General features: G+C 49.7%; 9 protein-coding genes across 9 annotated transcripts; all 9 read left to right on the top strand.

Moving 5' to 3' along the window:
- Window positions 1-2,719: 2,719 nt before the first annotated feature.
- Window positions 2,720-4,677, top strand: P175DRAFT_0431074 (multicopper oxidase; the record flags this gene model as incomplete). The annotated part of the gene is made up of 3 exons (XM_040893461.1): window positions 2,720-2,978; window positions 3,053-3,527; window positions 3,606-4,677. The coding sequence occupies 3 exons, from the start codon at window positions 2,720-2,722 to the stop codon at window positions 4,675-4,677; spliced, it is 1,806 nt and encodes a 601-aa protein (XP_040754288.1).
- A 137-nt stretch (window positions 4,678-4,814) lies between these two features.
- P175DRAFT_0149369 (Zn(II)2Cys6 transcription factor) lies at window positions 4,815-7,478 on the top strand. Its single transcript, XM_040892446.1, has 3 exons — window positions 4,815-6,036; window positions 6,110-6,253; window positions 6,309-7,478. Exons 1-3 carry the CDS (start codon window positions 5,302-5,304, stop codon window positions 7,176-7,178), a joined length of 1,749 nt encoding a protein of 582 aa, XP_040754287.1. The 5' UTR covers window positions 4,815-5,301; the 3' UTR covers window positions 7,179-7,478.
- Window positions 7,479-8,017: 539 nt separating this feature from the next.
- On the top strand, window positions 8,018-8,776 carry P175DRAFT_0419508 (uncharacterized protein; the record flags this gene model as incomplete). The annotated part of the gene is made up of 1 exon (XM_040893096.1): window positions 8,018-8,776. A coding segment is annotated over one exon (759 nt), but the record flags the coding sequence as incomplete, so codon positions are not given.
- A 371-nt stretch (window positions 8,777-9,147) lies between these two features.
- On the top strand, window positions 9,148-10,271 carry P175DRAFT_0529979 (uncharacterized protein; the record flags this gene model as incomplete). Its single annotated transcript, XM_040899741.1, has 3 exons — window positions 9,148-9,205; window positions 9,372-9,670; window positions 9,990-10,271. 3 exons carry the CDS (start codon window positions 9,148-9,150, stop codon window positions 10,269-10,271), a joined length of 639 nt encoding a protein of 212 aa, XP_040754285.1.
- A 442-nt stretch (window positions 10,272-10,713) lies between these two features.
- On the top strand, window positions 10,714-12,721 carry P175DRAFT_0432283 (uncharacterized protein; the record flags this gene model as incomplete). Its single annotated transcript, XM_040893532.1, has 3 exons — window positions 10,714-10,745; window positions 10,799-11,009; window positions 11,060-12,721. 3 exons carry the CDS (start codon window positions 10,714-10,716, stop codon window positions 12,719-12,721), a joined length of 1,905 nt encoding a protein of 634 aa, XP_040754284.1.
- A 293-nt stretch (window positions 12,722-13,014) lies between these two features.
- Window positions 13,015-16,139, top strand: P175DRAFT_0499432 (putative anaphase-promoting complex component Cut20/Apc4). The gene is made up of 7 exons (XM_040896738.1): window positions 13,015-13,405; window positions 13,491-13,878; window positions 13,945-14,509; window positions 14,581-15,315; window positions 15,371-15,440; window positions 15,501-15,653; window positions 15,722-16,139. Exons 1-7 carry the CDS (start codon window positions 13,150-13,152, stop codon window positions 16,108-16,110), a joined length of 2,556 nt encoding a protein of 851 aa, XP_040754283.1. The 5' UTR covers window positions 13,015-13,149; the 3' UTR covers window positions 16,111-16,139.
- Window positions 16,140-17,625: 1,486 nt separating this feature from the next.
- Window positions 17,626-20,795, top strand: P175DRAFT_0432884 (karyopherin beta; the record flags this gene model as incomplete). The annotated part of the gene is made up of 9 exons (XM_040893566.1): window positions 17,626-17,665; window positions 17,791-17,849; window positions 17,941-18,747; window positions 18,807-19,435; window positions 19,509-19,725; window positions 19,774-20,106; window positions 20,157-20,394; window positions 20,445-20,559; window positions 20,612-20,795. 9 exons carry the CDS (start codon window positions 17,626-17,628, stop codon window positions 20,793-20,795), a joined length of 2,622 nt encoding a protein of 873 aa, XP_040754282.1.
- An 893-nt stretch (window positions 20,796-21,688) lies between these two features.
- Window positions 21,689-22,871, top strand: P175DRAFT_0474502 (40S ribosomal protein uS8). The gene is made up of 2 exons (XM_040895208.1): window positions 21,689-22,250; window positions 22,574-22,871. The coding sequence occupies exons 1-2, from the start codon at window positions 22,118-22,120 to the stop codon at window positions 22,831-22,833; spliced, it is 393 nt and encodes a 130-aa protein (XP_040754281.1). The 5' UTR covers window positions 21,689-22,117; the 3' UTR covers window positions 22,834-22,871.
- Window positions 22,872-23,144: 273 nt separating this feature from the next.
- Window positions 23,145-24,117, top strand: P175DRAFT_0521980 (phosphoglycerate mutase family protein; the record flags this gene model as incomplete). Its single annotated transcript, XM_040899231.1, has 3 exons — window positions 23,145-23,180; window positions 23,235-23,575; window positions 23,728-24,117. Coding segments are annotated over 3 exons (765 nt in total), but the record flags the coding sequence as incomplete, so codon positions are not given.
- Between the last annotated feature and the right edge of the window lie 247 nt (window positions 24,118-24,364).

Here is a 24,364-nt window from a genome sequence, read left to right as displayed (position 1 = left end):
TGGTTCTATTTGGAGCCCTATTAGGCTTTGCTGAGGAGTCTGGTATTGCTTTCGAACTTCTTTCATACTACTTCTTCTATCTCGACCGACAGAACAAGCTAGCTTGATTTCGAATTTCAAACATCTGGAAGGGCGATGAAAGAGCATAGAAGATCATTGTGAGCTATTCTGGGATATGCTTATGGAAGATAACCTGGAAGCTTTTTGTCTTGAGTTCAATCCGTTCATTGTTGACTCTTTGTTCTCTCTGTTTCGGCCATCTTGCTCAGCACTGACCAAGGTGAAAGAGAGGTAAAGAACAGGATAGGGGAAATCAGAAACAAAAAAATGGAAAAAATAAAAATGGAGGAGAAAAAAAAGAAAGTGAATGTACATTAGCCAATATTTAATACATCTATGTCTGAGTAATTACAGTCCTTGTAGTTAGTGGTAGCACCTTCTGCATAACACCTTATGAAAATATCAATCAAGTGAAAGGGAATAACACAAAGCCAGAAGGCGCCATTCTATCTGAAAGGCCTTCTTCAATGCATAATATGGTCCTCCTTTTCTACATCAAATCCCAAAGAATGCTGGTGTCTTTCAATATATGAAACAAACAACAGGGTGTTTGCAATATTTATTGCACGCTTCTGCATCCTTGAAATAGAGATTTTGCAAGTAGTAGATGATCTTGACCTGACCCTTCGATCTATTATCCTGTTGCTTTTGCAAAGCTTCGAGCACTTATAACATACTCATTCTAACCTTCCTAACGTCTTCAACCTTTTGCACCACACAATGGCGAAAGGGTACAGATCCCACAGAAACTCGGTAAGTTCACCCTCTGCTACCTATGTCCATACTCACTGCAACTTTAAACCGGGGTTTCTGTCAGCTCCCATCGATAAATACCCACAGTAGCTAACTGTTCATAGAATGGTGAATCCTTCGGCCTGCCTAACATGTCAGGAAGAAGAAAAACCCATGTGATGCGTGATAATACACCTTTCCCTCCACAGCCAGACAGGAACTGGCACGGGCGCCCCGATGGTATTCCAGAGTCTCTGCCACCTTTCCCTCTGTTTTCCCCTTGGGGATGGTCTGCACCTGCTCCCAGGCCCTTTGGACCTCATGTACCGCCTGGTCCACCATTCAGAGACGTTTCACCATTTTTCCCCCATGAATTTCTGCACGAGTATCCTCCTCCGGATCCATTTTACCTTCCGACACCGTACACAATGGGCAGAGGCTATTATCCCAGACCGAGAAGACTACCGGAATATCCAGGCTATCATAACAGGTTGTTCTCGGATGAGTACCGATTTCCCGGTCCCCAGCAGGTAAGTTCGCTCTCTTCGCAAGACTAGGAGACTTCAATGCTAATGAAACTTTGTCCTCTTCTTTTTTTTCCAGATGTACCAGCCGCCCTATTCCGATGCGGACAATAAATATATTCCGTCCGAGCACATGTGGAGAGACGCTAAGATATGTGGCTTGGAAGACAAGCCTTTCCACCCTAGGCTCCGCGGGGATGCGCCTGAGTTTATTCCGAAGTCCGGGGCTAAGGAAAAGGCGAAGGAGCCCTGCTGGCTCGTGGTTAGTAGTTGCTAGGTACCTATAACATTCGCCTGGATTGCATTTCAGCTGGGACTACGCGTTAATCAGGTTAACATATGATGGGGCTGTGTTATTATTACCAGTCGGGTTAAGAATAGGCTCGAGATACATAAGAGCTTCCAGAATCACGACGTAATTAGGCTTTAAAATATTCATGGACAAGTTAAGTTCCGAAATTCAACGGCCAGTCAAGCTACGTACGTACGTACGTAGTGATAGTTTATAGAAACATTGTTTCCTTTTAGCTCTTTGGAGACCCAAGTACCTAGGTAATACCTACCCCGAGTAAAATGCATAGTACACTGTTACATATGCATGATCTACATGGACCGCTTGCATAGGATCTCTTCGAAATCATCCAGGTCCAGAGTAATCAAGACATCTTATGAATAGTCCATGCATGTTCATTGCCCATCATCATGCGACATCACTAGTGGACCACTAGACTAGCCTTGCAGAAATTGATATCAAGCATATACTCTGTATATAATAGTATAATATAATATAGATATATATAGATATATATAGATATATACATATATAGTCCCAGAGATGCAAGGCTAAGTGCCCCATACAGGAGTATGCACGTGTCTCCACAGATATCCCAGGAAACTTCGACAAGATAGAGAGATAATTCTTCTCTTCTACGCTCATCTCTCATTCTTGAATTGACTTCATTTGCAGTCTATTATCCCTTCTACAAGTTCGGCTTGTAAGCTTTGGAGGCCCAATTCTTTTTCTTGTCTCTTCTTTTCTTTTTTTTTTTTAACAAGTAGTTGGAAATTGATCCACCAACAGGATAAGTTCAGTCACTTAGTTACAGGATTTTACTTGCTTACAACCCCGCCCCCAATGCCTACTAACTTGGATCCTTGTTCAGTGGCAGATTGCTATCAGTAAAAGAGTCATTGCAGGCGAGTCATCTCCTGTTCTGTTTAATAATTGGCTAGGAGACAACGTTGAACGATCGCCGTGTATCCGGAAATGGACAGTACCCACAGCCGTACAGGTCATATATGATTCAGTCAAAGACATTTATAAACCCCTGAACGGACCTTCAGGATGCTTTCTGGAATCAGCCCTCCAGTTGCACAGTTCCTGCCGCAGTGTCTTAGGGAATATGGCTGCTTTCCGTGGCGGCGTCTTGCCATTGCTGGCCTTGTTCCTGGGGTTGGTGTCTTTTGCCTACGCCCACAGCAAGACGGTCTCCTTTCAAGTGAGGTTGACCTGGGAAGATTGGGCTCCTGCGGGTATTCATCGGAAGATTATCTTGTCCAATGGCCAATTCCCAGCTCCCACATTGAAGCTGAAACAAGGAGATGATGTTGAATTTCTCGTGATTAATGACCTCCCGTTTGAGACTACGATCCACTTCCATGGTATCGTCGTCGTCCTCCCCCTTCCTTCTTATTGAGATGCTCACGAGATATATCCTAATCCTTTGGCTATGTAGGTATCGACCAAGCTGGTACACCTTGGTCCGACGGCGTCCCGGGTCTCTCCCAGAAGCCCATCTCCGCTGGAGAGTCATTTCTATACAAATGGCGGGCAACGAACTATGGCAGCTACTTCTACCACGCCCATAACCGAGGTCAATTGGAGGATGGTTTATATGGGGCTATCCACATTCTCGCGGACAAATCTGTGGAAAAGCCCTTCAGCATGATCGCTAAGAATCTTCAAGACCTCCACGCCATGGAGGCAGCTGAGAAGAAGTCTACCCCCATCATTCTGTCGGATATACGCCAATTGACCTCGGAAGAGATATGGAATGCGGAGGCTGCCATGGGACGTGATGCGTACTGCGCGAATGCGCTTCTGGTAAACGGTAAAGGATCCGTGAGCTGCCTCGGGCAGCAAACAATAAATCAATATACCAGCGCGGCACAGAAAGTGATTTTAGGGAATGCAAGTCTTACTGACATTGGGTATGAATTGAAAAAAAAAAAAAAAGCGTCCAAACGGCTACGCAATTAAGCGAGGTTGGCTGACTGACACATTTGCAGATGCGCTCCCCCCACGAACGCTCTCATGCAGGGGGACTTCCCTTACAATGCCAGCGCCATCCCAGAATCCGTGTTTTGGGGTTGTACTCCATCGGATGGCTCAATTGAGCGGTTGTGGGCTAATCCTAAATCAAAGTATGCGAGCTATGATCTAATCAATGCCGGGGGCATTGAGACTATCACATTCGCCATTGATGAACATCCCATGTATGTTTATGCGATCGACGGTCAGTATATCGTGCCGACTTTAGTGGATGCGATAACTATTCCGAATGGCAATCGCTACTCCGTGCTGGTCCAGCTCGACAAGCCGGCAGGCGACTATACCATGCGCTTGGCGAATACCGGGGTCAATCAAATCCTCAATGGGACTGCCCTCATGTCATACGGGCCCGGTGCTAAAGAGCAGAAAAAGTCTTCAACCCCATATATTGACATTACGGGGGCAGTTACATCATCCAGCTATACCATTCTCAATGAGTCAACAATCGTTCCATTCACCGACGCGGTACCCGGCCGTGAGGTTGCTGCGACTCACATCTTAACTCTAGAGCGCTATAACGCGTCCTACCGCTGGACGCTAGGAAACTCCAGCTTTCCCTTGGCACTGGAGAAAGATGCCCCGCTCCTTTTCTACCCTTCAACGGCGAAGAAGGACTTCACTGTCAAGACTCTCAATGGAACCTGGGTTGACCTGATTTTTTCTGTGGCCAACGCCCTTCAACCTCCTCACCCGATCCATAAACACTCCAATAAGTTCTTCGTCATAGGTCAAGGCGAGGGAAAGTGGAATTATTCGTCAGTAGCAGAAGCGATGGAATACATCCCCGAGAGCTTCAATCTGGAGAACCCACAGCTCCGGGATACTTTTGTCACCCCCGCAGCCCGGACGGGGCCCACATGGCTGGCACTCCGGTACCAAGTTGTCAACCCCGGAGCGTTCTTACTTCACTGCCATATACAGGTGCATCTGAGCGGGGGGATGGCAATGGCATTACTGGACGGCATTGATGCGTGGCCCGAGATTCCACCAGAATATCAGGAGTTGGAATCCGCATCCAAGGTGAAGTAGTCCCATTACACAGGTGGTTTCTACCCCGCTTATCTTTGCTCCGCTTTCTTGTTCCTGCCGAGGATAATCGTTGGGCAAAACAATATGTACAGACAGAATTTAGGATTTTGGATTACTTCTTTGGATATATATATATATATATATTTTTTTTTTGGCTTCGACAGTAAGATTTTGTTGCTGCTTGTTCCTGTCCGTAAAGACCTGTCACGGCGTTCATATCAGTCAAGATTACAGTCAAAAGTTTGCCTCGAATCGACTGTTTGTGCCTAAGCAGGGGTGCTATAGGCACATAAGTGACCAAACCCCTCCAGTTTCCTAACAGACGAAACAGTCTTTTCGGCTCCCAAGTCTCTTCATAACTTGGACCCCAAGGAGAGGTAGCCGTGGCTGTCTTGCAAGGAGTTCGAAGAGGGAACCGCCGCCGCCCTGGCTGAACTGGCTCCCGTAATCAGCGTTGATGCTGATCTTTGCTTGAATTCGACGAGCATTGACTAGTGTCTGCGGCTAAAACACCCCCTTCTCAGTGGTTCGCACTGCTTTCCTTTTCCTGATCTCTCACAACTGACGGACAAACGTGCCATTGAATCCCCCGGTGCAGCTCGTGCAAAAGCCCGCCAATCCAGGATGGTTTTTTGCGGCAAACCAAGTAAAGGTTGTGGTGAGTGCCGATCTCGCAAGATCCGATGCGATCAGGGCCGACCGACCTGCTCGCAATGTGCCAAGGGTAATCGGTTCTGTCCCGGGTATCGGGACGAGTTGTCCCTTATGTTTCGGGATGAGAGCCAGCAGGTGGTCCGCAAAGCAAAGACCGGTCTCTCCGCACGAAGAACCAAGAAGCCCAAGAAACCGGCCCGCGCAGAGTCACACGGCAGCACCAGCAGCAACAGCACCAGCAGTAGTCCCAAGATCTCAGTCAACGGGACGAGCTCGTCGTCGGTGACCATCGGAAGTGACATATCTGATTTCAACGAAGTGGACGACCTTGGGTTTATAAAGGTGGAGGGAGAACAGCTCGCATGCAAGCCGCTGGCGCTGCAGCCGTCCTATCAACTGACTGACAATGAAGCTGTCAGCTACTTTATCCGGCATAACGTGTGGCCAGGGGCTATCTTTATGATGGACTTTGAGCCTAAAGCTCCGGCACACCGCGCTACGCTAAGTGAACAAGCTCAGATGGCGAGTCTCGTCTCAGTAGGGACAGCCATGCTCTCGCGTGTCCGACAATCTGTTCATCTGGCTCTGGAAGCGGAGCGGGGGTACGGTCATGCACTTACCCTTTTGACAAGGGCTGTCTGTAACGAAAAGGAGTCAAAGGCCAATGCGACGTTGTCGGCGGTGTTGCTATTGGCAATCTTTGAGGTAAGGGTTGACCCTTTTGTCCTTGGTGTAATAAAAATAAATCTTAGGAGGCTAACGGGAGAGAGAACCTTAGGTTATCACGAGCCGTGCGCCCAAGAACATTGAGAAATGGACAAATCATATATACGGGGCTATAGCGTTACTGGAAATCCGAGGACCGGAACACTTATCGACTGAGGAGGGGCTGAAGCTTTTTATTCAACTGAGGTTCCAAATTGCATGTTCCGGCTGCGCCCTCTTTAAAAGACCATAACTGACTGGCATCTATCTAGATTATCAGCTGCCTCCAAAGGGGGGCGCGAGTCCCACAATCCCTTCTCGAATGTAGTAAGATCGCTATGTATCTCCGACCCCAAATCGACGCCTATTGTGATCGCCTTATTTATATTGCGGGGAAACTCTCCAACCTACGAGCGGATATCAACTCCAAAATCTTGACAGACGCCAACGAAACGCTCTCTGCGGCATATGCTGTAGAAGCAGAGCTTCTCGCATGGGTCGCAGCGGGGCCGACCGATTTCTCATACACCACGTTTACGTGTGCATCGGTACCGGAATGGGTGAGAATGTTTGGCAACAGGCCTTTTCCATACAACAATCAATACCATGTCTACCGGGATCTATGGATTTGCCATACCTGGAACCAATACCGATGCTCCCGGGTCATCGTCTGCGAAATCATCCTCAGTTGCCTCCGGCGGCTTTCGGCGGTGTCCCCAACGATGGCCATGTCCAAGGAGCTCCAGGGCCACTGCGCGCAAATCCGCCAGGTAACACGAGAGTTAGCGCAGGACATCTGCGCCAGCGCGGTGTATCACCTTGGCGTTGAGGGACCGGAGGCGGCGTCGTACAGCGTGCCCGCCAGCTACTGCTACGTCGGCGGTATGCTGCTCCTTTGGCCCCTGACCCTTGCCGGTGCGACAGAGCCCCGAGACCACCCACTGCGTCGATGGGTGCGCGAATGCCTGCGGGTGATCGGGCATAGCATTGGGATTGACCAGGCGTTGGCAATCATCGATATTCTAGAAGCCGAAGCAGGAGTCTTTGAAGGTATGGAGGAAAGCGAATCGGGAGTTGTCTTCCGAGACACGGTGGATGCAAGTGTACACAACCGGGTCCTTGTGGGGACGTGGAACTTTTAGGAAGAAGTAAGCGGCAGAGTTAGGGATTATATTATGAGATCTAGGACAGTTGATTAATTATGGAATTTGTCAGACCCAGTAAGTAACTAGTTAACTATTATGACGCCTTGTGGTATCCGTGCATGAACCCAGGATTTCGGAGTCATACATGGCAAGGCTCAATAGTCACAGTCATACTACTATAGTTATATAATGTGACGCGCACAGCCACCAATGATGATGATGATGATGATGATGATGATGATTTATCGCTCAGCCTTGCGGAAGCTCAACACTATTGGATATTCAAATCAATAACATTTATTGGTCAGTACACAGCCCAATCTAACTATCCATGGACGAGTTTATGCACTTGTCGATTGCCGGTATGGAGTCCTGAAGCACGATGTTGTCTCGAGTAGGAATTGCTAGAGACGTGGGATGGAATCTGCCTCATCTGAGTATAAGTATAGTAAGTATAAGAAAAGATAGGATGTACCAAAAAAAAAAAAGTCAAAAGTCTTTGATTCCATGGTAAACAAAGAAGTTAACTACAACTTCCGATTGGCATAATTCATACCTCACTTGAAGAATTAGGATTTGTATCAGGTACTTTGTCAATGCCTCTCCATCTAGGAAAGCTGCGGATTTCTTCCCTTTTCCATCCTTCATCATCATCATCATCATCATCTCAACAGTCCACCCCATACCAAGATAGCATCACACGCAACATGGGTAACTGCCACTCATCTCCAGATACCCAACCCACACGCCCTGTCCAGCGCAGAAGCGTGGCTCCAGCCCAAGCAACCCCCACAATACCCAAATCCATATCCCCCCCTAGGTATGCCCCTTCCAACCAAGATGCCTGGGCTCCACCACCGTACTCCGCGCAGAACGTGGCCGACCCCGTCAGCACGGACTCACCGTACGCGTTTCTGCGCGAATTCGACACCATCTTCCTCGTCGACGACAGCACCAGCATGGCCGGCAGCCGGTGGCGCGAGGCCGAAGACGCCATCGCAGCCATCGCGCCAATCTGCACGCAGTACGACGGCGACGGCATCGACATTTACTTCCTGAACCACAAGAGCCCGGCCCGGGGGCCCGCCGGCGGCGGGTACAACCATGTCTGCGATGCCCGTGGCGTGCGGGAGATCTTCCAGAGCGTGCAGCCGCGGGGCGCCACCCCTGTCGGGAGACGACTGCACCAGATCCTGGGGCCCTACATGCGGGATCTGGAGAGGCTGGCGGCGCGGGGCGAGGAAGCCGCCTCGGTGAAGCCGCTGAATATCATCGTGATTACCGATGGCGTGTTTACCGACGATGCCGAGAGCGTCGTGGTGCAGGTGGCCAGGCAGCTGGATTTGCCTGGTCTCCAGACCGTCCCGTGGCAGGTGGGCATCCAGTTCTTCCAGGTTGGAGATGACCCGGCCGCGAGCTTGTATCTCCAGACGTTGGATGATGAGTTGGAGAAGCGCACGGGGAATGACGGGCTCCGCGATATTGTCGATACCGTGCCCTGGCGAGGCGACCGCGGGAGGTGTTTGGATGCCGACGGGATTCTCAAGTGTGTGCTTGGTGCCGTGAATCGAAAGTATGATAAACGGGAGGCGTCTCATTGATCAGTTCTCTTTCTTGCTTTGCTTTTTTCACGTCGGGTTTACCTGTCTGTTGATTTTTTTTCGGACAGAAAATGGCTTCATATCATATCGGATTCATTAATCAGATGCTACACTGGCAATTGCACCCATTCAGCTACTACATCTCTTCTTTCTCTCTCTCTCTCTCTCTCTCTCTCTCTCTCTCTCTCTCTCTTCAAGTGATAGAAGTAAAGCCATGAGGAGTACTCTCTGCTCTTATTATGATCTATCATTCCGCTTAACAGTTAGACCCACCACCCAGGTCTAACCTGACGGGGCAGCGCTTGGGCTTGGTCCGTGGAAGAAGGAGAGATCCCCCGGTATTATCTGACTCGGACGCTTCGATGATGAATTCCGGAGATGCGCTGAACGTGTCGGAATTCCAATTTATGCGGCTGATATATGGTATGGAGTACTAGGAGTGGAGTTCATTCAACACATATTCTAATGACAGAGTACGTACTCCGTCAGAATCGAATCCAGGTCAGATTAAACGAATATCTGATCTCACATTCCTGTCCTTGAAAATAGAGACAGAGAGAGGGAGAAGTGGCCGACGTAAGGACATCAGCTCCTGCCACGATTCGCGTCCCTCGATTGACCTTCATTTCCACCCTTTCCAACATCTTATCACTTGCGACTCAGCGTCCTGCATGGCTGGCGCAACTCTGGGATTTTAGTCGACTCCTCCGTCCCGATCACCTCCTTTCCACCTCCTCCCCCCCACTACGCGCCCAGCTAAGGTCTGGTAGTTTCCCACACTACGCTCCTGTACGCCTTCTGGTTCGCCCACGTCCCCCCGACCAGCTTATCCCTCGACTGCTAGTCCAGGAACCATGCCTTCGATCTCGCGATTTTTCACTAGCTCCGGTTCGCTGGACGCTGAAACTCTCTTTCTTTCAGCCGGCAACTCGGTGTTCGTTCCTGACATCCCTCACGACAGGACGACAGGACGACAGGTCAGGGTTTCGGGTTTCGCCTGGAGAGAGAAATACGTCGACGAAATCCTCTACAGTCGATGGACCAAGTCGAGAGAACGATGGAAGACTCTCTGACGGCTTCATCCTACTACTATATTTGACGATCCAGTCATTGTGGCTCTCTGGCCCACGGCCCACACAGCCTACTCCGTACAAACTCGCTTCCCCCCAGGTCCTGTTGAGCCATTATTCGCTCCCCCAACCAATAGTGCTCTTTTTCCCGATTTCTCATTCAACCCGCGCTACGGGTGGAATCGTTTAAGAAGACAGTTTCGAAACCTCCAACTGCTGCAGCAAGCGCTGATATTCGTCCTCGTTTCCCAATCGTCGTGCCTCCCTCCGTGCTGTATCCGCTCGCTCGGCGCTTCGAACTGGCTTCCACCACCACCATTGGCTCCGAGTCGCTGATGCTCCTTGGACGCTCAGGAACACCAGGAACATCAGGAACATCAGGAACATCCAATTTAAACCTGCTACACCACCGCGGCTAATGAATCATTGACATCCAGAAGTTGTATCGCAATTGTTGGTTTCGGATCGTTCTGGCCAGTGCTGTTGCCCTTTGTTGTTATTTTTGTCCGAGGGGATCCTCTGGCTCTGGATCTATATCATCCGGCGGTTGGCTGCGGCGAGGCTCACCTTGGAGGATTTCTCTACTTTAAGTCTCCAGGAACGCAACTTCGATTAGGCTGATTTCCTGGCCGTCAAGGCGTTTCTCTGCTTTTTTTTCCTCCTTCTTCTTCTTCTTCCTCCTTTCTTTTCATTCGCTTCTTCTGTCCGGGCTGGTCTTTGGACGTCGCTCCTTATATCGTTGACTGCGCCGGATTCGCTCACTTCGCTCTATACAACACTCCCTGGATTTCATTTCCTTGGTTTCATTTGCTTTTGTACAATATCCCGTTTCCTCTTTTTTTTTGCACTATTCGTTGCAAGATGTCGTCCACTACATTGATGACTTTCCTACTGTGAGTTGCATCGGGAATTTCTCTTCGGATATCGCTAACCATACTTTGGATAGCTGCACGAGTCCTCACGTCCGGTCGGTTAAATTGTTGGGTTCTTGGGACAACTTCTCGAAGCCGTATGCGATGGAAAGAGATAAGCGTGTTGGGCCCGGTCATTGGCGCGGATGCCACACGTTCACAAATATCATCTGCGATGGGTTGCCGAGCCATATGATTCCAGCTCGCACGGGAGGTCTCAAAATGGGTGGCACCTACTGGTATTATGTCGGTACTTCCCGAGCCCCCATGAGCGACTGTGGCTAACTAGAAATTAGTATTTGCTAGACGAGGATGTTGAGCACTATAATAAGGCGGAGCCTGTGACTTCGCAGTGCCCGATTCTCCCCGGTCAACCCGTCAATGTCCTACATGTTCCTATAATCCTCCCTGATACAATTCCAACCCACACGCGGGAGAGAAGCCCAACCGCTCACAGAGTAGAGCGAACCATGAACCCGGACGACAAGTACATGAATCCGCGAGAACCCCCGAAGCCCAAGCTTCGCCTTCGCACGTCCCCTCCACTACTGCAACAACCCACTCCGAACTGGTCCTTCAGCACATCTCCCCTGGAGGCGATTACAAACAGAAGCGCCTCCCAACCTACTCACAAAGCTCCAAAGGCCAAGAATCATTCGGTCGAAACCAAGGAGGCTCGCTCGATCTCTCCTCCACGATCAAGGGGTCTCCGTGCCGCTTTTCGGCAATGGAACGCTTCCTCCCCCAATATGACACCTACCGGTGAGCAGGAAAGGTCCGTTCCCAGATCACTTGCGAATTACAGCTCAAGTAATCTACACCAACCTGTGCAAGAGGATCGCCTGCACATTAGAAGTCACTCAGATGACGCCATCGCGCACCCTTCATCTGCGAGAAGTATGGGCGCGTACCTGGATACCCTCCGGCTACGGCGTCCTGTATCTGCTGGAGCTCACGACTCCTTGACAATGTCCATTCAGGAACGTCGCGCCTTAAATGCGAAGACCCCGGATCTCTATACACCGAGAAATCCCCTCACCTTGAGAGCGAAGCCAGATTGGGCGATTGGGAACCATAAGACACAACATTCACCTGCCATCAAGAAAGCTCTTTCTACGCCTTCATCCTCCCCATCGATGCGGATCAGAGAATACGGCCATTCATCAACTTCAGATGAGGCAATTACTCCGACTCTGTTCACGATGAATAAAAGACTTCCTACTCTTCCAAGCTCTCCTTCGTCGGTCATGGATGAGGCATTGCGCGACCTCGATGCCCGAGAAAGAGATTTGGATTTGGAAGCGTTGGCCAGCCATTTCTCCGATTTTACGGAGACGGAATCCCTCGACAGTGACTCTCTATGTGAGAGGAGCCGCTTCTCAGAGTGGAGTACTGACACTGAGTTAATCTCCCCTGAGTCTATGACATCTTCCTCGACCTTGAACGAGAAACAGGACTTTCCGATGCCAGCGGCAATGGAGTTTTGCGAGTCGCTGGACCCCGCCATCCATGGTGGAAACAGCGATCCGAATACCCCTCATCTTACGGTGGACTCCAAAGCTTCCCCCGCTACACTACCGGGTGATTCCCCACGGTTTGAGCTCCCTCTTCCTCGTCTGACAATCACTTTGTCCCCATCTGACCTCGACATCCCGGGTCTTTACATCGATGAAGACGGAGATGAACCGGAAACGAACCCCAAGCGTCATGCTGCTCTCTTTGGAGCAATCGAGACCCTAGAGGGCCTGGGACTTGTACCCAGTCCAGATGCGTCTGCGTTGCAGTTCCCAGAGGGTGCGCAGAGTGTGAAGGAGAAGAAGACCTTCACCCCTACGGACGACACAAACCGGCACAGCACCGGCATGTTTCTAGCACAATCTGCGACCATGAAGGAGATGATGGACGAATTGAGCTACTTGAAAAGCATCATTCAATCCGGAGCCAGCCCGGATTTCTAAGACAAATCGCGTTGGTCTGATGAATGGATATTATGGGTATATTTTGAATTAATAGCATTGCGACGGAGCCAAGTGTTGTCTTTCTTCGCACTCTAGCACTTATATATAGCGGACCGAATATCACTTAATTAATAAACATATCAATTAAATCATTGGATCATGTTCTTTTCTCCCCAGTACCCGTATACCTAGATCGAGATAACTATAACTATATATAACTGTAGTCGGAAGCATTAGGCACGGCCCAACATCCGCGCGCCAAGAACTCCTCCACCATCCACCATCCACAATCCGCATCCAAGATCCTCCAAACAACATTGGAAAAAGAATCACGAATCACGAATCCACCCCAAGACAACGTAAACCCCATCCGCCATCCACCCGCATACTTTACAATGGCCTAGACAGAGCGAGAGTCTCCTCTCAAAATGACAACGCATGAATCCCCAATCCAGCCGCAACTCACACCCGTGGGGGAGAAACTGTTGCCGGCAAAATGCAAGGCCGGCATGCTGGCGTATTGTCCCACGATGGACCTGATTGCCGTGGTCACGGAAGACGACGAACTGCGCGTGTTTCGCTTAAATGGGCAGCGGGTCTTCGGGGGTTCGTTCAAGGGGGACCCGTATTTAGATGAGGATGATGGGGGCGGCGAGATTCGCGGCTTACATTGGAAGAACAACGGTATGTCTCCTTTTTTTTTTTTTTTTTTTTTTTTTTTAAACAGTTTCCCCTAGCGTCTAATGATTGATATATATACGTATGCTAGGCCATCTGCTGGCGGTGGCTTGTGCGGATGCCACTATTCGCGTCCTGAGCGCGTACAGTGGGAAAACAGTCCACCATTACCCGGCATATCAACCACTGAGCGGAACTCCAGGCGAGCCTAAGGTGGCTGACGATGATCCCGACTCTTGCCGCGTCAAGGCGACTACTTGCTTGGGCTGGGGGGTGAACTTTACTGATAGCAAGGCGGCGCAGCGGCATCTGCTTGACGCTGCCGGCCAACTGTCCGTTGAGGATTTGCTTTCGCTGGATGATGTTCAGCCGTCTAAAGCAGCTGCGTTGCTCAAGGCTGATCTTCCCAGGGAACTGGCGCTCTTGGATATGGAGAGTTCTTTGCCGAAGTTGAGCACGCTGCCTTCGACTGGGGGCGAGTAAGTCTCTTTTTCGAGATTAATTTAGAGGAGTTGGGTTTATTTACTAACTTTGGATGGTCTCAGCGATGATGTCTTTAGCTCTCGCGCGTCTATTGATGCCATCTTTCACCCTACAACGAAGAACACGAGTGACGCGGTAGATGTGTTGCTTGTCGGGTTCGAGGATGGCACCGTACATCTGCGGATCTTTGATTGTTTCGAGATTGGCTCGTTTCAGATTGCAGGATCCCTTGGATCAGATAGCAGCCAGTGCACGATCCTCCAACATGCTTCCCATCCGTTAAGCTCAACGCATGCTTTAGTGGCCACGACATCAGACTCGAGCTCACTGCACCTTGTCACGCTCGATCTGCGATTCATCACGAGATCTGGGCGATATCTCTCGCTTCTTGCGCATAAAACGACACAGCTCCAGAACCTGCTTAGATATATTGGTCAGGTACAGAGACAGATTGAACTGGAATGGAAGAACGCCCAGGAGCTCCCGGCGAGGTATATGCGAAGTGTTAACCAGGACCTAGAGGAGAAATGCCACTGCGATTTTGTTACTGCTGCTTATCATCTGGTGGTAACGGGGGATTGTTTTGAGCCTCTCCGGGAGTTCCTGGTGGATATTGTGGGAGAACGAGTATGTATTTTTTTTTTTCGCTTTCGTTCGTTTGGGTTTCATCATTTCAAAGACGCTGAACAATATAACAGGGACATAAGCGGTGGGAAAAGGCTGTGATGACCGGCTACGAGAATGTCAGACGGCTGACCCATGAGTGTCTTCTTCCAGCATTAGAACGATGCGAGGTATTGCTCAGCCGCCTGATTGGTCTTTCGAAATTCCAGAAGCTAAGTGAGGTGCTTGGGCTGGAGACCTCAGACCTGAATGCCATCGTGGAGACGCTGGATTGCCTTCATCTCCTAGCCCATCATATTATTATCAATGCCAATGAGGAGCTGGCACAGTTTCATTCGTTTTCGAAATGGTTGCGCCACCAGATCGACATGCTGAGCGCAGAACCGATGTCACAAACGCTTGAAGAGCTGATGGAGAAAACGGACCTCGTGGAGTACCCGCGGACCCTGAAGTACATTCGAGGAGCGTTAACGAAGAGTTCGCTGCGTCAATTCATCCAACAACTGCCCATGATGGGATTTCCGAGACCACCGCCAGCAGCTTCGGATGATAAGTGGGTGCCAACCGGGCAGGACCGGTCTTTCTATGACACTTTTAAGAAGCTTCTCGAGCAAAGCCAGACAGCTGATGATACGAACCCGGTTGAGCTTCCCAAGATCAACAATTTGACCAAGCGCCTGGGGTTGCAGTTCGAGAAGGTATTTGGACAGATTGCTTTGACGCAGCGTCGGGGGATTCTCCATCGATCACCTCTTACGCTTCATTCAGACTGTGACAGAAGCGTTCTGGCTATTACGATGCGTTGCGAGGTTCGTTTTCTCCTGCCCTGCACTAATTAGAGCTACGCTAAATGATAGTATCTAGGAGATTGACAACCAAAGCCGATGCGTGGTATACATCGGTACCCGATCGATGATGACGTCTAAACATCAGCGTAAGCCTTCATTCATCCTGGTGCTTTGATTCCCCAGCCGATTATCTAACGGTTTTGCAGTTTACATATACCGTGTGGTCCTAGATTCAGAAAACGGCGTGAGCTCTACACGACAAACCTGTGTAGGGGCCATCAATCTTCAAGGGGGAGCCATCCACCAGGTCCAATTCGTCGACAACGACGACACCATCATGGTCCTCTGGAGCAACGAAGGTAGCATAATGCACCCTATGCTTTTTTTTTTTTTTTCTCTCTAAACGGAATACTAAAAGGTTGTCTAGGAGGGTCCACATATCTACTGAACTTTCCGTTCCAGCCACCCTCTGCTACCAAAGTCGAGATGGAATATGACTCCTGTCCTTTCCTGATCGACTTCCACGAGATTAGTGGGGACCTGAGCAGCTCGCCTGGGCCCGTCACGATGGCAACGGCGGTAGATATTTTGTCTCCAGATTCCGCCTTTGCGGGACTCGTCAAGCATCGGTTTGGGGGCAAGGCTCAACCAGTGCAGATCGACGTGAATGGACGGCCGGGACGACGGGCGATCTGTGTGCTATACGGGGAAGGACTACGGTACGAGGTATTAGACCTTGATGCGGAGATGGGAGATGACGCAGATGATGATGATGATCATGATGGAGACGAAGAAGAAGCAGAGGTAGAAGAATAACTTGGTTAGAAGAATAGTTAACCATTAACAATAATAATTATTAAAAAAAATTTTGCTTCTATTATCTTCGAAAGGAAGAATTCTTCTCTCAAGTGGATTGTGTGGGTTGGTTGCTAGGGACCACCTGGACAGTTCTTCATGCAGTAAAACCACAACAAGCAACCGCTTTCCCAGGAAAATCCTGCTGTCACTTTTAGTTTTTGTGGGCCCAGAATCGGAATTCAGCAGAGCAAGGGAAAAAAAAAAAAGTCGTGACGACAAGTTCCCAAAGTGTCTTCGCTAAGGTTCAGTTTAAGGACCAACGTACTGCATACTATACTAGGTAGGAAAAGTCTCTAGCTTGAGATCGTCACGATCGGTCTGAGAGGATATATTCTATACGACATGAGATTTGAGAAAAAAAAAGAAGATATTGACTGCACTGTACGGAGTACTCGTAGTATGTATTTTGTACTCCAGTCTTTTTCTAAAAATACTCAGCTGAAAACTTGAACTTCGGTCTGGTCACCCCATCAACCAGCAGAACCGGAGAAAAATCACCCCCTCCACACTGCTGCGGATGGAGATCAAGAAATTCAAGAATATGATGGATAGATCCTGGCTTCTTTCTCTTTTTCATCTCTTGAACTAGTTAAGTACCTGCATCGAAAGAAATCATGAATTTGGTACGGAGTATTGGTATTCCCATTGGAGCAGCAGGATCACGTGCAATGACTAATCGGGAACTGGGATCGGGTCCAATCAGAGCGTCTCATTTCGAAGGCTGGAAGGCGATTTTATGAACCTAAGAATGGATAGAGAATGAGAGAATGAGAGAAAGAGAAAAAGAGAAAAAGAAAGAGAAAGAGAAAGAGAAGAGTACCAGAGATCGGTTGATACCTAGATATATTGGTCTATATCTACTCTACTACAAACAAAAGTAGGGCAACCTCCCTTATCCTCTCCATTACTTGCCCATTATTCTCCCCCTCCCTCTCTCCCCCCCCCTTTCAATCCAGTCTCAGCCTTAACAAAGTTCAGCGACTCTTTTTCTGAAGAAACCTCTCTGGTCTTCTTTTTTGATAGATTGAAATTTTCCTCATCTGTCTCATTCTTCTGATCCAGTACCAGATCCCCGCTGGGTATTACTAGTTAGTTAGCGAGTCACTAACTACCTACCTAGACTACGCCCGCCGGGACAGTCCAAAGTGGTGCATGCCTCCTCGTCATAATCCACAAAAACAACCTCCCGCCCTCCCAACAACAACCTCTCATCCACCGTCGAATAATTTACCCTCCGCTCCCTCTCTCTTCTCTACTCCTCCTGCGTCCACACGACACCATTCTTTTGCCGTGGACCTTTCTCTCGATTCAGCTTGTTCCTTACTCCCTTTTAATCAAGCTTAAGGTGCCTCGTCTCCTTCTTCCTCCCCTCCCTTTGCCCTTTTTTTTTTCCTTCTTCTTTTCTTCTTTTCTTTTTCCTCGCATCCTCCGACTGGCTTGTGATTCTGGTCTTATTTCCCGCATAAATCCAATATGAATGTGACTCAAGTGTTGGAAGGCACCATCTCGCCAGGTTTGTCCATTCTGTCTTGCTCTGGTTCCTCTTGACTTCACCAGGTTTGGCTCTATGTTTGTTTCAGGGACCCTCAGGCTAATGACATCTTTTTTTTTTTTTTTTTTTTTTTCCCTGATATATAGATGCTGCGACACGTACAAACGCTGAACAACAGTTGGTTCATGCCGCAGAAGTCGACTTTGTACGTCTTGAGTCCTTTTTTCCCTTGGTTTTCCTTTTCCCTCGTTGACTTGAAGTTCAACTTTGCTAACTTTTCATACCCCTCCCTCCAGGCCGGCTATCTCGTAACCTTAGGTCAGGAACTCGCAAATGAGAACACCGCATCCCACATCAGAACCGCCGCCGGTCTCGCCCTAAAGAACGCCTTCACTTTCAGGGATCGAGAAAAGCTCCAGGAGGTTCAAGGAAAATGGCTCCAGCAAATTACCCCAGAAACAAAGACGCAGGTCAAGGATCTCGCGCTTAAGACGCTCGCCTCTAAGGACGGGCGGGCCGGTCAGTCCGCGGCCCAATTTATCGTCTCCATCGCCGCCATCGAGCTGCCCCGGAACGAATGGCCCGATTTGATGAACGTCCTCGTTCAGAATGTCGCATCAGGTACCGATCAGCTGAAGCAGGCCTCTCTGGTCACCATCGGCTTCATCTGTGAGTCTCAGGAACTCGAACTGCGCGACAGCCTGACTGCCCATTCCAATGCTATCCTTACCGCCGTCGTCCAGGGCGCTCGTCGCGAGGAGCAGAACATGGATATTCGATATGCCGCCATCAAGGCTCTCAGTGACTCCGTAGACTTTGTGCGATCGAACATGGAAAATGAAGGCGAACGGAATTATATTATGCAGGTCGTCTGTGAGGCTACCCAGGCCGATGACCTCCGTGTTCAGGCCGGTGCCTTTGGCTGCTTGAACCGTATTATGGGTGCCTACTATGACAAGATGAGTTTCTATATGGAAAAGGCTCTTTTTGGCCTCAGCGTCATGGGTATGAAGAGCGAGGAGGAAGATGTTGCCAAGCTGGCTATTGAATTCTGGTGCACTGTGTGCGAAGAAGAAATCGCGATTGAGGATGATAACGCCGCGGTTTGTCTTTCTCTGCTGATCATTGATGTCCATGCGTTTTTCTAACTTTCCGTTTCTAGGCCCAGGCTGAAGGTCTCACCGATGTTCGACCGATGTTTGGCTTTGCACGTATTGCCTGTCGCGAAGTTGTCCCTGTCCTGCTACAGTCCATGTGCAGACAGGATGAAGACGCTGGTGATGATGAGTACAACGTTTCCCGCGCTGCCTACCAAGCTCTACAGCTCTATGCTCAGTCAGTCCAGGCCGATGTCATCCAGCCTGTCTTGGCTTTCGTTGAGGAAAACATCCGCCACGAAGATTGGCGCCGTAGAGATGCTGCGGTCGCTGCGTTCGGCGCCATTATGGACGGCCCAGACCCCAAGGTTCTGGAGCCTCTGATTAAGCAGGCTTTGCGTGTTCTTGTTAGCATGATGGAGGACAGCTCTATCCAGGTCCGCGACTCGGCTGCCTATGCTCTTGGCCGCGTATGCGACTTCTGCTCTGAAACTCTTGACCCTGACGTGCATCTCCAACCTCTCATTTCTTGCCTCTTTAACGGCCTCGCCAGCTCCCCGAAGATTGCTAGCTCTTGCTGCTGGGCCTTGATGAACGTTGCTGACCGCTTCGCCGGTGATGTCGGCGCCCAAACCAACCCATTGTCCAAGTACTTTGAGGAAAGCGTGAAGTCCCTCCTGACCCTCACAGAAAGGTAAACATCTCAATCAGTTCACTTTTTTTTTAAAAAAAAAAAAAACAAAAAAATCGAGTCTAACTCCCTACAGACAAGATGCGGACAACCAGCTCCGAACAGCAGGATATGAGGTCCTCAACTCCTTCGTGACCAACGCGGCTAACGACAATCTCCCTATGGTTGCAAACCTCTCCGATGTTATGCTCCAGCGCTTGGAGCACACTATTCCTATGCAGCAGCAGGTGGTCAGTGTCGAGGATCGTATCACTCTGGAAGAAATGCAGACTAGCATCACCAGTGTGATTCTCGTAAGACTCCGTTTCCCCGAGAATACCTGTTCTTTACTAACCGCACAGGCCATCGTTCAACGCCTTGAAACCGAAATCAACCCTCAGGCTGATCGCATCATGCACATCATGCTTCAAGTCCTGTCCACTGTTCCTCCCAAGTCCAGCGTTCCCGATGTTGTGTTCGCAACTGTCGGTGCCATTGCCGGAGCTTTGGACGAAGAATTCGCCAAGTATATGGAGCCTTTCAGCCCATTCCTCTACAACGCCCTTGGCAACCAAGAAGAGCCCGGTCTCTGCTCCATGGCCATTGGCCTGGTCAGCGATATCTCCCGTGCCCTGAACGACAAAGTTCAACCGTACTGTGATACCTTTATGAACTATTTGATGAACAATTTGACGGTCAGTAACGATCTTCAATGTAATACTCAAGCAGTGCTAACTTTTCGCAGAGTGCTACAAACCAGCTCAAGCCTGCCATTCTCGAAACCTTTGGAGATATTGCCCAGGCTATCGGCATTCAATTCGATAAATACTTGAACGTTGTGGGTCAAGTACTCAAGCAGGCCTCCTTGGTTACTGCAAGCTCCGATGTCACCATCGAGATGCTGGACTACATTCTTTCCCTTCGTGAGGGTATCATGGATGCCTGGGGTGGTATCCTTCTGGCCTACAAGGGCAAGCCGCAAGGTAAGATTTTCTTATTCGCCATCAAATCAAAATTCCTGCTCATAAATTAGCAGTGAAATCCTTGCAGGAGTTTGTGAAACCGATTTTCGAACTTCTCAACATCATCGCTCAAGACCCTACTTGCCGAAGTGAGGGTCTGATGAGATCAGCCATGGGCGTTCTAGGGTATGTTTAATTCCTCTGTTTGTCTATGGAATCGTAACTAATTATTACCTAGTGATCTTGCCGATGGTTTCCCCGATGGTTCCATTGCGCAGTATTTCCGTAACGACTGGGTCACCAGCCTTGTGCGCGAGACAAGGACGAACCGGGAATACGGCCCTCGCACTATCGATACCGCTCGGTGGGCCCGTGAGCAGGTGAAGCAGCAGATTAGCATGCCGGCCGCTGGAATGTCGTAAAGCTTTCAGCACCGTTTCTCAGTTCCACCATCGACACCATCCGTTCTTAACCTGAAAGAGGCGCATTTTCTTGCTATGTCCCGGGAAAACCGCTCGCAATCTGAGTTGCTCTCCACCCTAGAGTGCATCCTTCGCTCGGAACACTCAAATGCCGTGTCATTAATTGCTCCGGGCTACGTACAGTTGCCAAGCGATTCGGGACAGCCGAGATGGTGAGGATTTCTTCACTTGTCCTACATGCTCTATACCCTCGACGACCCCATCCGCCCTATTCCTATCCCTATTCCCCTCACGTTTGCCCTTTATTCCGTCGTATGGACCGACGTCAGGCATAATTATCCTGCTTTTCGGACGCTTTCCCACCGTTTCATGACATCTCCCAATGTATGGTGACACCCTTTCCCCCCCTTTTCCATTTTCACTATCACAATTCACACTTCTTCGCCCCATGTCGTTTCCCCCTTCCCATATTCTCTTTTACTTTCTTTTCCCTATCCCATTCCCACTAGACACAACCTCCTAGTTTCCTTTTTTTTTTTTTTTTTTTTTTTATCTCATGTATGCCCAAGAAGTCATGTAACCCCTAAGAGATACACCGCCATGAAGTATTTGACCACCCGTTGCACGTATAATCTGACCCAACCCCTGATCCAAAAAGACCTGTATAGAGAGAATGATGAAATTTGAATAAGCCTGTCCTGTGAAAACGAGTAGAGTCATTGTAATTGGGGTAGGCCAAAGGTTCTCATTTGCGAGCACGTGAGGTTACGACACATAATGTGGCCTCAGGCACACGTGTTATCATCACGTGGCTGTAGATAAGGGTAAAGGTTTGCTGAAACCCTAAGCGCGCACCACCCGCGAAAACTTCCACCTCTCCGCCCCTGACCGACCTTCCTTCGATATCCTTGTTTTTCAGCATTGTCGGTAAAATCCATCGAGGTATGTGTTATTTGCTGATTTCTCTTCTTCTACAGCCTCACAGCTAGTCTGGGAGAGCAAATCGCTGCGGATCCGGTCTTCCAATTCCCCGGAGTTGCGACCGGAGAAGCTTCTTATAATGCACAAAAAGTCAACGGAAGGCCGGCAATCCAAAGCGATACGCGTCTCTCATCACGGCACGGGCTGAAGAACCCTTTTGATTGTTGCAACCATTAGGGCACTCTTTGCGCTCGAGGACTACTGGTGGCTGACTTTTAATGGGTTGAAACCTCCCTCTCCCCGAGGGTGGTGTTTTTACCTGTTTGCAATTTAGATACCTCATCTCCAGTTGAATCCCTCGATTTGAGAATCTCGAATTCCATCAACAAACTACCGTCAAAATGGTCAAGACCTCTGTTCTCAACGATGCGCTCAACGCCATCAACAACGCTGAAAAGTCTGGCAAGCGCCAGGTCTTGATCCGTCCTTCTTCCAAGGTCATCATCAAGTTCCTGAGTGTCATGCAGAAGCACGGTATGCATTTCTTTTTTTTTTTTTTTCTTTCGATTCGATTCAGAAGAGTCCGGATGAGAGTTACTTGCGAGATGACAGAGAAAGACGGGGGACAAAAAAAATTCGGGTTGATAACTAGGCTGCGATCTCGACCCATACGACGTTTGCCCTTTAAATGCCCGAGATATTAAGACTGTCATTTATGATATGGCGGAGATCTTACAAGTTTCCTCTTCTCCGGAACTCTCCTGTTTCGATTTCTTCATGTTTGGGCAACTTTTAAATCTTCGCAACAACCAACTAATACTTTCGTTTTTTTTTTTTTTTTTTTTTTTTCATCTTAGGCTACATTGGCGAGTTCGAGGAAGTCGATGACCACCGTTCCGGCAAGATTGTCATCCAGCTCAACGGCCGTCTCAACAAGTGCGGTGTCATCAACCCCCGCTACCCCGTCCAGCTCGGTGACCTCGAGCAGTGGGCTGTGCAGCTCCTGCCCTCTCGTCAGTTCGGTTTCGTCGTCCTGACCACCTCCGCCGGTATCATGGACCACGAGGAGGCTCGTCGCAAGCACGTTGCTGGCAAGCTCCTCGGTTTCTTCTACTAAAAAGTTTCCCAAAATGATCTGTTTTTTTTTTTTTTTTTGCATGACTGCTAGGTTTCGCGGTTAGCGGATGAATTATGTATTCTGGGCGAGGAGTTGGGATATTGCCTGCTGGACGCTAGATAGATGGATATTTTCGCTAATCTGACTGAGTTGTCATCACTACTTGCTCTTTGTAATTCCCGCTATGGAGTAGATGAATTTATGTATTGCCGAGGCTAGGCCGTACCCAGAGGTCTCCCCGCAACACCAGTTTCCTCGCTCCATCTACAATAACTCGCTCATACTCTATCTAGCATTAGAAAGATCCCACGATGCCCCTCGACACAATCTACCTCACGCGGCACGGCGTACGTCCCCCAACCTAAACGGGTATACCCAAAACTAACACACAACGCAACCAGCACCGCCTAAACTGGACAATCGACTACCAAACAGGCGTATACAGCTCGCAGTTCCCCACGCCCACAGGCAACCCAGCCGACCCAACCCTCACCTCGCATGGCGTGCGGCAATCCCACGAACTCGCAGCGCATATCCTCAGCGAGAATATCCACCCCAAGCCGTTCCGCATCTACTCCAGCCCGTTCTACCGATGTATCCAGACGATCCAGCCTACAGTTGAAGCGCTGAAGCACTCCCAGGCCTCTCCTTCTACCTCTGGTTCTGCATCTGCATCAGAATCGAAACCAGTATTGTTAGACCCTCACGCGAAATACGACATCAGGGTCGAGAACGGTCTCGGGTACCCCCCCCCTTTTCCTCTATCCCCAGTACCTAAACACACTACACTACACTACACTACATCTACACCTACACCTACACCTACACAAACTACACAAACTAAAACTAAAACTAAAGCTAAAGCTAAAAAAAAAAAAAAAAAAAACAAAACAGGGAATGGTTCGGCTCGACCTCGTTCTTCGAACACCCAACCCCACCCACGCTCTCAAGCCTACTCGCCTTCCCAACCTTCACGCCGCATCTCGAGAAGAAGACCAGTGCCACCACCAGCGCACCAGCCGCCGCCCTGTACACGTCCACCCGGGGCGAAACCATCGCGCAACTGCACGACCGGGCCGCCGCCACGCTGGCCCTCGTAATCCGCGACGTCGACGCCGAAATCGCCCGCCTGGAGGAAGAGTCCCCGCCGGCAACCAGCAAGGCGATCTTGATTTGCTCGCATGCCGCGCCGCTGATTGCCATGGGGCGGGTCCTGACGGGGGATATGCCTGCGGAGAGCTCGGAGGAGGATTTTAGGGTTTTCACGGCGGGGTTGAGTACGTTTCGGCGGAGGGGTTCGGGGCGGCAGGAAGCAGGGGATGGCGATGGCGATGGCGATGGGGATGGGGATGGGGATGGGAGACAGGGGCTGTTGGCGCCCGGGACGAGAGTGGTTCGGGATGGGTTTCGGGGGGTGCCGGTGTGGCAGGGGGGGAAGGGGGTTGCAGGGGGCTGGGATTGTGTTGTTAATGGGGATTGCAGCTTCTTGAGTGGTGGTGCGGAGCGAGGGTGGCATTTTAGTGGGGAGGAG

The sequence above is a fragment of the Aspergillus ochraceoroseus genome (assembly GCF_002846915.1).
Source record: "Aspergillus ochraceoroseus IBT 24754 chromosome Unknown P175scaffold_2, whole genome shotgun sequence".
NCBI classification, from domain to species: domain Eukaryota; kingdom Fungi; phylum Ascomycota; class Eurotiomycetes; order Eurotiales; family Aspergillaceae; genus Aspergillus; species Aspergillus ochraceoroseus.
This window is presented reverse-complemented; position numbering and strand designations above follow the sequence as displayed.